We start from the raw sequence: 12,512 nt of genomic DNA, 5'->3' as shown, positions 1-12,512 counted from the left end.
CTAAATATGGATGTTGAAATGACATTTATCCCTGCAGGCTCCTTTCCTGTGATTATATTGTTTATGTGGTATGTGGGTTTGTTCTTCCATATTTGTAGTGCTCCTGCTCCTGGAGTAAAAATATTCTCTGTAACGCCATATATGTGGAGCGCCCCCAGACGCAGGGCCGCGGGTTACTCGGTACCGGTCCTCTCTCTCTCAGTTCTGGGGTTGTCACGGTGGATGGACCCGGTCCGTGACCCTGCTAAGGGGCGTCCAATAAAAGGGGTGATGAAAGTCAGCTAAGTTTTCGTAACGTCACCTGTGGTATTCGGTCAGGGTGACCGACGCTGCTTGGGGTCCACTGGGGTGGTGTTATGGCAGCTAGATGGTATACCTTCCCACAGGTGAAGTATGTCCCCAGGGCTTCCCAGTGGTGTAGGTGGTGATGGTGTGAGGCGCAGTCAATAACGAGGACACAGGGTTGCAGTCTCTTTACCTTTTACTGAAGACTTCAGGATCCTCAATCCAGAGCACTGTCAACAGGGCTGTCTGAGACCGGCAGGTCCGAAGGCACATCCAGAGTTCCCTTTGCAGTTGGAAATCGTTGCCTACCACTAGCGCCTGTGTGTTGTAGTGCTTCCCTGCTGAGCATTCGGGATAGTCCTCACAACTTCTGTTCTCGTTCTTTATCGTTCTTTCTATTCTCCGTCCCCCAAGTTTGTTATGGCTAGGACGCACCCGTTTGACGGGAAGGCTCGGAGCTATTCTGGGACCCTAGAGATGCCCCTCTCCACGCGTGACCCCTATGTCTGCTTAGGTGATGTAAGGTAGACAGCCAACTTATAATTAACTGTCCTGCGGTATTTGAAGTAAGGCATAGAGTCAGTTACTTCCTCGGTGTTCCGGTCACCGGCTACGCGCCTCAGTAGGATGTTGCCGTTCTTGGGGCACGACTCCTACTGGCTCTCCTTTGTGCTTGATCTCGTTTCTCACTGTCCACAATATCCTTCGCTTCGTGTCCTTTCTTTAGATGCCGCCGCAAGGTAGTGCAGGCGCGGCTCTGTAACGATCTGTCCTTGTCGCTAAGTCTCTGCCAGGTTCCCACGCCTGACAGGGACCCCTCTGAATCTTCCCCGCAACACCCCCTGCCACGGGATGTTGCCTGGGCAAAACCCAGCCAGCTTCTCTCTAACTTCCTATCCAACCCCTAGTTTTACCAGTGTGAGGAGTGGCCTAATAAATAAAACCTTTTGCTCCCCCTAGTGGCCGGAGTGTGAAGTATAATGTGTGCTTGTGATACCTGGTCAGATGAACTCCTTTAGTGCCATCAGACGTACCATCACTCCCCTTAGTGGCAGAGCGACATTACTGCAACGACCAGGTCTCTGGGGCGCTGCATATGCATGAAAATTATCACATGGGAATGAGATATGCAGTTTGGAAAACTTTTTATTTGTTATACTTCTAATCTGTCTTACCCTATATCTTTATGGCGGTATGGCTTAAAGCCCCCTCTTTATATCACACATGCACATATCATAGTTCAGCAACATACCTATCTGTGTTTGGTCTTCTAAAAAATGGCGACACGCATTGATCAAAGGCCTCTACTGACTGCAGGTAGGCGGAAGTGACGTCATGGAGGATTTTCTTCCCACACGCCGGGAGTTAGTGCCGGAAATCAATGCACCTGGGTCCCGGGGGGCGGCGGTGGCATGTGTAACCCATGATTCGCCCTGGACTCATTCAGATGGGATATAAAAGCAAGATGAGGTAGCACAATACACACACACCTCCCCTTAAGAAAGCATTCCACGAAACACGCGTCGGGGCGTTTGCGGTACCGAGGACGGTCACTTTATTCTGATATGGGTATGTCTTAGATCTTGTTTATGTTATTTTGCTTTGCACCTTTGGCACTATTGGCTCTTTATGATCTGTTATATTAAGTACTTGCAAAATATTATCTTTTTCAGGAGAGATCCTTATTACTTAGTCTTTGTACCAACCCATAACCCGTTACTTTTCCACTCTACCATATGTGATTTACTTGAGTATACTCTTTCCCTCTTACCCTATGTGTGTTATTTAACATTTTTATGAATTTTTGTGTTATGTATTTTTCAATAAAATGTATATATTTTTATATTATAGCTCCTAGTGAGTGGTGTGTCCGGATACTTCTTATCCAAATGTTCTGGCTATGAATTCCCAACAGACCTCTGATGTAGTTATATTTTAGAAATCACTATTATGGTGAAAGTTCCTCTATAATTAATGCTTTGGACATGTTTGTAGTTATAACCTCTTATTATCCTGCCTGTCTTCTATCCATCTTTAAATCATCCTATTAATAAACCAGTATTTGTTTAGGATTGATATGCCTATTAAGTGTGCATTTGAACTTTACTAACCTATAGCATTAATAAGTCTATGACAGTCTGACACTTATAGCCATAAACTTTTTAAATGCTGTTTCTTCTTTAGATATACTGCATACTATAAACTATCTGTTATGACCTAATATTTTATTTTGATCAGAGTTGCTGTATCCACTCCCTTTTCCTTTAATGCTTACTTGCCCTGTCTTTTTAATGTTCATTTTATATATTATTAATAAAACATTATGATTTTTAACTATAAGTTTGGTATCTCTTCATGTCCCACGGCCATTACCGACACGGACTCTAAGGTTTCTCAATATTGAAGTTCCTCACAGAATACTGTTCATGTGGACCTAGTATAGTAATATGGGAGGCTATGTGGGGGATCATACTGTATTTAGGGGGCTATATCGGGGCTCATATACTATATACATGAGGCCTCATATTGTATGTAGAGATGCTAGGTGGGGCTCACACTGTATATAGAGGACTATGCGGGGGCTCATATATATATATATTGGGCTGTGTGCAGGCTCATATGGTAGAGAGGGAAATATCTGCATACTTAATTCTGCTCAATAAAGAGATAAAATTAATATTAATATAAAATATTAGTTATTTTAAGAATTAATTTCAGCCTATAGGTTCAGTCTTCCACAGCAGTCACAGGGTCTCATGTGGCACATTGGGAATATTAGGGTAAGTGTCCACCCCTGCTCTAGTGCCATCAATTGGAGGTATCCACTCTATAAGTCAATGTTAACTCTATAACGACTTAACCCTTTCTGACATCGGATGTAATATTCCGTCTCTGTGCCCTGGGCCTATTTGACCAGGGATAGAATATTATGTCTGAGAGATCGCCTGTGCACAAGGGGGTGAGCGGGCAATCACTGCCGGGTATCATCTGATTCTGACAGCTGAAACCTGGCACTTTAACCCCCAAAATGCTGGGATGAAACACGATTGCATTCTGGAAGCCTGCACAGGCTTGACAGTCCCTCTGCCTTTGGATTGGAGACCCCGATCGTTGCCATGGTGACCTGATGTTGTCACGACGACATCTGGGTCACCAGACCTAGCAAACTTACTGATCATGCCCACTGCATGATGAGCAAGTTTGTCTGTCAGTGCAGGACTGACAGTTTCTGCAGCATGGTGATGCTGCTTCATCTCCATACTGTAGAAGCGATCAGCCTGCAAAAAATGATAGTCTGATATTGGGACAAAGTTAAAAAGTTAGAAAAAAGCTAAAAAAAAATGTAAATAATTGTAAAAATAGTTTTTAAATTTTTTTTTTACCACATATGGAATGGCATAAATCCTCCCAAAAAGACATTCCTGTATTGCTGTTTTTTGTTTGTTCTGCCTCATAAAAATCAAAATAGAAAGCGATCAAAAAATGTCATGTGCTCGAAAATGGTACCAAAAAAAAGGGCAAGACGTCCCGCAAAGAACAAGCCATCACATGACTCTGTGGGCCAAAATATGAAAAAATTATAGTTCTCAAAATATGGTGATGCAAAAACTATTTTTTGCAATAAAAATCATCTTTTAGTGTGTGTCAGCAGCCAAACATAAAATCCCAATATAAATCTGGTATCGCTGTAATCGCACCGACCCGAAGAATAAATTCTCTTAATCATTTATACCACAAGAGGAACCACATAAAAAATAAATAAAACCAATTCTTCACCTACTGTTTAATTTTTCATTCTGCCTCCCAAAGATTGCAGTAAGGCTCGGCGCACATTTATCCTGCGCTCTGCTTTGAGCACTTACACCGTGGTTTCTGTGTAAATCTCTGAAATACGTGATACAATCGGCACCTCTGGCAGAACATTCCCTATAATGATGCAGATGAAGGCACTGTGGACACCATCAGACCTGTGCTCCGGTGGTGTCCATCTTTTTAGGACTGCATAATAGTGCCGTCGGCCACAGTATTATGCACTTCTAAAAAAGAAGGACACTTCTTAACAGAGACCAGGTGGAGACTGTAGTAACACTCCTGCCTCATTATAGAGAATGGATCCTTCGGGGGTTTCATCTGAATCAAGTCACTCAAAGATTTAGATGGAAACTCCAAAGTAAGTTCTCAGCATAGAGCGCTAGATAAAAGTGATACCAAACGTTATATAAAATGTTCCCAATAAAAGCTTCAACACAACACACAAAAAAAGTAAGTCCTCACTCAGATCCAGTTATTCGGCCCCTTTACTTTCAGTCCAGCAAACTCACTCCAGAATTTCATTGTGGATCTCTGAATGATCCAATGTTGTCCTCAATGCCTAATGATGATAAATATAATCCACCTTTGTGTAATCAAGTCTCCATATAAATTCACCTGCCGGATTTGGATACAAAATGATTTCCAAAACTTTAAACATCCCAAGGAGCACTGTGCAAGTTATCATATTGAAATGGAAGGAGTATCATACCACTGCAAATCTACCAAGACCTGGCAGTCCCTCTAAACTTTCATCTCAAACACGGAGAAGACTGATCAGAGAAGCAGCCAAGAGGATTATTATCACTCTTGATGAACTGCAGAGATCTACAGCTGAAGTGGGACAGTCTGTCCATAGGACAACAATCAGTCATACACTGCACAAATCTGGCCTTTATGGAACAGTGGAAAGAAGAAAGCCATTTCTCAAAGATATCCATAAAAAGTGTTGTTTATAGTTTGCAAAAAGCCACCTGAGAGACACACCAAACATGTGGAAGAAGGTGCTCTGGTCAGATGAAACCAAAATCATATGTTTGGCTTAAAGGCAACACAGATCATCACCCTGAACACACCATCCCCACTGTCAAACATGGTGGTGACAGCATCATGGTTTGGGCCTGGTTTTCTTCAGCAGGGACAGGGAAGATGGTTAAAATTGATAGGAAGATGGATGGAGCCAAATACGGGACCATTCTTGAAGAAAACCTGTTGGAGTCTGCAAAAGACCAAAGACTGGGACAGAGATTTGTCTTCCAATGAGACAATGATCCCAAAACATAAAGCAAAATCTACAATGGAACGGTTCACAAATAAACGCATCCAGGTGTTAGAATGGCCAAGTCAAAGTCCAGACCTCAATCCAATCGAGAATCTGTGGAAATAGCTGAAAACTGCTGTTCACAAACGATCTTCATCAAACCCCACTGAGCTCGAGCTGTTTGCCAAGGAAGAATGGGCAAGAATTTCAGTCTCTCGATGTACAAAACTGATAGAGACATACCCCGAGCGACTTGCAGCTGTAATCGCAGCAAAAGGTGGCACAACAAAGTATTAAGTTAAAGGGGCCGAATAATATTTCACACCCCACTTTTCAGTTTTTGAATTTCCACAAAAATTTAAAATTACCAATAAATTTTGTTCAACTTCACAAATGTGTTTCACTTGTTGTTGATTCTTTACCAAAAGTTTACATTTGGTATCTTTATGTTTGAAGCATGATATGTGGGAAAAGGTTGAAAAGTTCCAGGGGGGCGAATACTTTCACAAGGCACTGTAAATACACTACTTGAGGGGTCTATTTTTGCTAAATGATTCCAGGAAATTTTATATTCAAAAAGTCAAATGACATTCCTTCCCTTCCGAGCCCTGCAGTGCGCCCAAACAGAAGTTTTCTCCCTCATTTGGGGTTTCGGCGTACTCAGGAGAATTTACACAACAAGTTGTTTGGTGCAATTTCTCCTATTACTCTTATGAAAATGCAATATTTTGTGCAAAAAACATATTTTTGGTGACAATTAGATTTTTCTTATTTTTACGGCTCAACGTTATAAACTTCTTTCAAGAACCTGTGGGTTCAATGTGCTCACCACGCATCTAGATTAGTTCAATGAGGGGTATAGCTTCCAAAATAGTGTCACTTGTGGGGAATTTTCACTGTTTAGGAACATCAGGGGCTCTACAAACGCGACACAGCGTCCACTAATTATTCCAGCAAATTTTGCATTCAAAAAGTCAAATGGCACTCCTTCCCTTAAAGGGACACTGTCACCTGAATTTGGACGGAACAATCTTCAGCCATGGAGGCGGGGTTTTTGGGTGTTTGATTCACCCTTTCCTTACCCGCTGGCTGCATGCTGGCCGCAATATTGGATTGAAGTTCATTCTATGTCCTCCATAGTACACGCCTGCGCAAGGCAAGATTGCCATGTGGGAAATGTTACTTATTAAGTAAAGTAGGAAATTTGCGAACTTTTTCCCAAGTTTCAGTTTTTTTCCCAAATAAAGTCAAGTCACATCAAATAAATTTTACCAGTATCAAGAAGAACAAAATGTCGCGAAAAAAAAAAAACTGTCTCAGAATCACCGGGATCCATTGAAGCGTTCCAGAGTTATTACCTCATAAAGGGACAGTGGTCAGAATTGTAAAAATTGAACTGGTCATTAACGTGCAAACCACCTTTGGGGCTAATGGGGTTAAGCGACTGAGGGTCTTTTCCAAAAGGGAAAGACTTCCATTTCAGAAAGCTGTTTCAGGGTTTTTGCCTCTCATTATTGCAAACTAGGAGAGAAAGTAGGTTGACAAATACCTTCAATATGTGACATTATACAAGGCGTGAATGAGAATTGTTCTAAACAAATGTCATTTTATCAGAACAAAAAAAAGTTGTCAAAAAAAAAAGAAATACTCAGTCTCCAGACAAATATAATGACTGCGTAAAAGGGCTGCTTTTTCCCTTTTTATTTTTAAAATGGGCCCAAGTATGGCCATGAAAAAAAATAAAAAATAAAACATATACTTACCTATTGTGCCTCCGCTCCCCTGTACTGCTGCCCGTGTCACTTGCCATTCTCTGCATTTCCTCTACTGATTATCATGTGGCCAATCAAAGCCCCAGAGAATTCATGCTAATGGATATGCAAGACATGTTCAGGAACCAAATTTCTCCTTTGTGAAATGTCATCTTCTTGTTGTGTAACCTCCCTCACAGACTGCAAAGCTACCCTGTACTCAAAATGGCAATTAACGCTTAATGCAAAATGATGTTTGGTATATATAGTCATGGCTGAAATTGTTGGCACCCTTGAAATTGACATAATTTCATACAAAATCCCCAAAATGAGCAGGACAAAATTGTCACCTTTCCAAAAATGTTTTCACTGTTTTTTTGTGTTGTTCCAATACATACAAAGGAAATAAGCATGTGTATAGCAAAACATGTTTAATTGCAATAATTGTCCGGGAAAAATATTTCAATTTCTGGAACAATTTAAGGAACCCCGTAGCGTTTGGTTTTCAGTCACGGAGGTGGCATTGGCTCAAATTCAGTCACCGCTCTGAGTATAGAGAGTGGCGGCTGCAACCATGCCCCTGGCCCTGACGGACACTGACTTAGCATTGAGGCTAGCTGTCTGGGGTGCAGTTACATCCGCCGTCATGTATTCTCAGAGAAGTGACTGAAACCACAACGGCACCGACCCTGTGACTCAAACTCGAAAGCTGCGGGGAGAATAAAGTTAATTTTCTCCCTGCCAATTTTGGTTATTTGCGGGTACCAGGCAGGCTAATAAAGCTATTAACCTGCAGAATAACCCCATTTTTGCAGGTTAATAGAATTTTTTCTGATGTCAGGTTCCCTTTCAAATGTGCTGTTCCACAATGTAAATATTTTCTATACTTTCACAATGAATCTTCAAATCAATAAAGTGGCCCTCCTGATAGTTAATCAGGATAGCTGTTGCTCTGTTCCACTGTTCTAGAATGATGTCAGGCACTTCTATATGGAGAGCATTATTGGATTTCACAGACATGCCCCATCCCCCTCATATGACAAGCACAAATTCACAGATATTAGAAAGTCATTTTGAGAAGATGGGCTACAGAAAAGAGAAAAATGGGTCAAGAATGATCACAAGAAGGGCACCAGGTATGTTGACTATAGAATTGACACGTAGAGTGAAATTAAGGACTGGTGGGTCACGATGAATAACCAGAGTAAGTTCTGAGGCTTCCGAACCAGTCTCTGTTGGATCCATCATGCAGAAGATATAACCAACACCCAACCAATCCAAATGACTTATAATTGGATCGATCAGATTCAGTGTGGTTTCTGTTGGGACGAGAAAAGTACTGATACAGGGAACATGACAACTCAGCCTCCTATCAAATGTAAGCAGAGCCTCAAGCCTGCCATAGTAAGGAAAGGAAAATAGTTCTTGTTTACTACAACGATACACTAAAACTAATAAAAAATGATGTAGTTTGTATGAATTGTTCTATTCATTTGCATGAAACTTGCTTTTTATGTTAAAGTTACACTTGTTTATCTACGTAGAGAAAGGCAATAGTGCAGACAAATCTACACCACATGACACCCTCTGGGGAAACAGATACTATCAGCTATGGAGAGTTACCATTATTAAAACTTAACCTTTAATGAGGATAGCCTAAAATATAAGAACCCAACGAACAAACACATATACATATATATATACAAAAAGTGCCCAAAATAACCAGTGCTCAAAATATAAAAGAATGGAACGGTCTCACCATTCAGAACGGACACTTGGATCTTTCTCAGGCAATGGGGCTATGATGAGTAACAGTCCAGGGGAGAAAAGCAACGGGCTAGGGCATAAGTCCTGTACCCAAGTGGACCCTGCTATGGACAACCACCAGATGAATGGGTGTAGGTAAATGGATTTCCTCTTCTTCCTACGCGTTTCATCACCAATGTAGGAGACTCATCAGGGGAGTTTGAACAAATATATGTGCCACAGGGCACAAGAGTCCAAGCAAAAGACAAAAAAGAGAGAGAGTCCGTGTTTCAATGTGGGTCCCGCAGTGGCTGGGTACCCATCAGCGAGGTATGGCTGTCTGTGTTTGCAGTCAAAATGTGTCCTCACTCTAACCCCCACAAGAACACCCTTTTATTATAATACTGGTCACCGCCCCTCATATCTTAGTCACCTGTAATGGGCTAATGTAACCCAGATAAACGTATGTCATACTCACTCGTACACAGCGTGCAGCGATGTGTGTACCGGATGTGCAGCCGCCATGTTGTGCGAGTCACTTCCACACATGCGCAGGAGAAGTGCGTTCCAAACTGGAACGCATAATCGCCATATTGTGGGCGTCACTAAAGATACGCTACAGCAGCGCCAACTGAATATACGTAACATAGTCGCTAGTGCGCTCCATGTCATGGAACGCACAGACATCGTCGTCATGTGGGCGTCACAATAGGAACGTCCCACGGGAGGCGTAGCTGAATATACACTACAGCGGCGCCAAATAAAATGACATGCGTAGTATCACTGTGCTAAGATAGACGCCCCACATCGTGGAACGCACAAAAGTCGCATAGATATGGGCGTCACAATAAGAACGCTGCAGCGATGTCATGGCAACCATAACCTGCCAGGAGAGTGTAACCCACACCGTGGGACTCACCTATAATGGAAGGCGTGATCGCCATATTGTTGGTGTCGCTGAACAATAATACCATATAAGCAAGATGAGTCTCCTACATTGGTGATGAAACGCGTAGGGAGAAGAGGAAATCCATTTACCTACACCCATTCATCTGGTGGTTGTCCATAGCAGGGTCCACTTGGACAGGAGCTACACAGGGTTTACAGGGTAGACAGGACTTATGCCCTAGCCCGTTGCTTTTCTCCCCTGGACTGTTACTCATCATAGCCCCATTGGCTGAGAAAGATCCAAGTGTCCGTTCTGAATGGTGAGACCGTTCCATTCTTTTATATTTTGAGCACTGGTTATTTTGGGCACTTTTTGTATATATATATGTATATGTGTTTGTTCGTTGGGTTCTTATATTTTAGGCTATCCTCATTAAAGGTTAAGTTTTATGAAGGGTAACTCTCCATAGCTGATTGTATTTATCTACGTAGAGCTATAAAAAAACAAGTAATCCTCGATATAGTATTCCCTTAATCAGTAAAGAATACTTACAACTCCTATAGGGAATGCTAAGACAGCCATCATCCAGTCACGGAGGGAGATGAGCTTTTTCAGTTGACGTTCTTGTTCCAGGTTGTCACTGCCTTTTGTTAGAAGACCGGACAGGTCAGATAGAACACAAATACCAAAGAAGACGGCCTGAATAACCTATGGAGCAAATATCAGTAGAGTAGTTAATAATGTGAAAAAATTGGAAAAATATGTGGCAAATCCAGAAAAAAATTAGCAATACAAAAGGGCATGCTGCAGAAAGTTATCAGATCCACATTAGTTTTACTTTCAAGAATTCATGGATTCATGAGAACACTACATTACATTTGATTTATCTCTTGTTTATCCATTTTGTGTTTTGTTAATAAAAAATAAACCATTAGCACTTCTATTTTCTATTATGAAAGCATTCTTATTTTACAGCACTTTTTCCATAACTTCTGAAAACTTGTCCTCACGCTTTTCTTTAAACAGAAATATAAAAAAAAAATAGAGATTTAACAATAACACAACAAAAAAATGGTAATTTTTAAAAAACGTTTTTTTCTTGGGAAAAAGAAGTAAAATATTAAAAAAGTTATAAATTGGGTATCAACATAATAGTATCAATCCGCAGACTAAAGTTCACATATCAATTACATTGCATCGTGAACTGTGTAAAAAATGAAAAGTAGCAAAAACATTATAAATATAAATACATTTAGTATTGGTGTTATTGGTCCATACATAGAAAAAATAGCATGACAATTATACCAATGGTAAATGGTGTGTAACCCCTTCACTCCCAAGCCTGTTTTCACCTTTCTGACCAGGATAAATTTTTCAATTCTGACCAGTGTCACTTTATGAGGTTTTAACTCTAGAACACTTTAACATATCCCAGTGATTCCGAGAATGTTCTTTCCTGACATGTTGTACGTCATCATTTTGGTCTATATGATTTGCGTTTATTTATCAAGACATTAAAATTTTTCAAAAATTTGAATATTTTGCAATTTTCAAACTTTGAATTTTTATACTCTTAAACCAGAAAGTTATATCATACAAAATAGTTAATAAATAACATTTACAACATGTCTACATCACATCAGCATCAATTTTAAAACAAACATTTTTTTTGTTAGGAAGTTAGAAGGGTTCAAAGTCTATCAGGAATTTCTTATTTTCACAACAAAATTTTCTCATTTTCACAACAAAATTTACAAAACCAATTTTTTTAGGAACCACATCTCATTTGAAGTGACTGGGGAGTCTGTGTGACAGAAAATACCCAAAAGAAACACCATTCTAAAAATTGCATTCCTCAAAGTGCTCAAAACCACATTCAAGAAGTATATTAACCCTTTAGAGGGTTTGTCTTAATTAAAGTAATAAGAATGAAAAAATTAAATTGCTTTGCTTTTTGCCACATTGCCACAAAATAATGCTTTATACCCAAATTTTGCATTTTCAAAAGGGTAGCAGGAGAAAACGGGCCATTCAATTTGTTGTGCAATTTCTCCTGAGTACGCCGATACCCCATACGTGGTGGAAAACTAATGTTTGGGAGCACAGCAGGGTTCGGAAGGGAAGGAGCACCATCCAACTTTTGGAGCGCAAAATTGGCTGGATTAGATATTGGATGTCATGTTGCATTTGAAGAGCCCCTGATGTACCAAAACAATGGAAACCTACAAATTACCACATTTTGGAAACTACACCTCCCAAGGAATTTATCTAGAGATCTGGTGAGCACCTTGAACTCGCAGGTGCTTAACCGAATTTTAGTACATTGAGCTGTGAAAATTTAAAAAATACACTTTTCCCAAAAATGTTGCTTTAGTCTCAAATTTTTAATTTTCACAAGGAGTACAGCAATACCCCATATGTGGTGGAAAACTTCTGTTTTGGCGCAAGGCAGTGCTCGGAAGGGAAGGAGCACCAATTGAATTCTGGAGCACAATTTTGTCTGGAATAGATTGCGTATGTCATGACATTTGAAGAGCTTGACATGCCAAAACAGCAGAAACCACCATAATTGACCCCATTTTGAAAACTACACTTCTTGAGGAATTCATCTACGCTTGTACTGAGCATTTTTAACCCTCAGACGACTCATAGAATTGTGTAACATTGGGCCGAGTCACTGGAAAATTGGCATTTTTTTCCACTAAAATGTTGTCATTATAGTGCAAATACATTGTGCCCAGCTCATACTTCCGGATTCATGCACAGAAAT

At 40.6% G+C, this 12,512-nt stretch overlaps 1 protein-coding gene across 2 annotated transcripts in view; it reads right to left on the bottom strand.

The window, feature by feature from the left end:
- The window catches only part of AIG1 (androgen induced 1), a 587,426-nt gene that overhangs the window by 423,064 nt on the left and 151,850 nt on the right, over positions 1-12,512 (bottom strand). For both annotated transcript variants that reach the window (XM_069725904.1, XM_069725905.1), the window contains exon 2: positions 10,295-10,450. In XM_069725904.1, coding sequence (XP_069582005.1) covers positions 10,295-10,450 — 156 coding nt within the window. The remainder of the gene's footprint in view (positions 1-10,294; positions 10,451-12,512) is intronic.

Source organism: Ranitomeya imitator, chromosome 5, assembly GCF_032444005.1.
Source record: "Ranitomeya imitator isolate aRanImi1 chromosome 5, aRanImi1.pri, whole genome shotgun sequence".
Lineage (NCBI taxonomy): Eukaryota > Metazoa > Chordata > Amphibia > Anura > Dendrobatidae > Ranitomeya > Ranitomeya imitator.
This window is presented reverse-complemented; position numbering and strand designations above follow the sequence as displayed.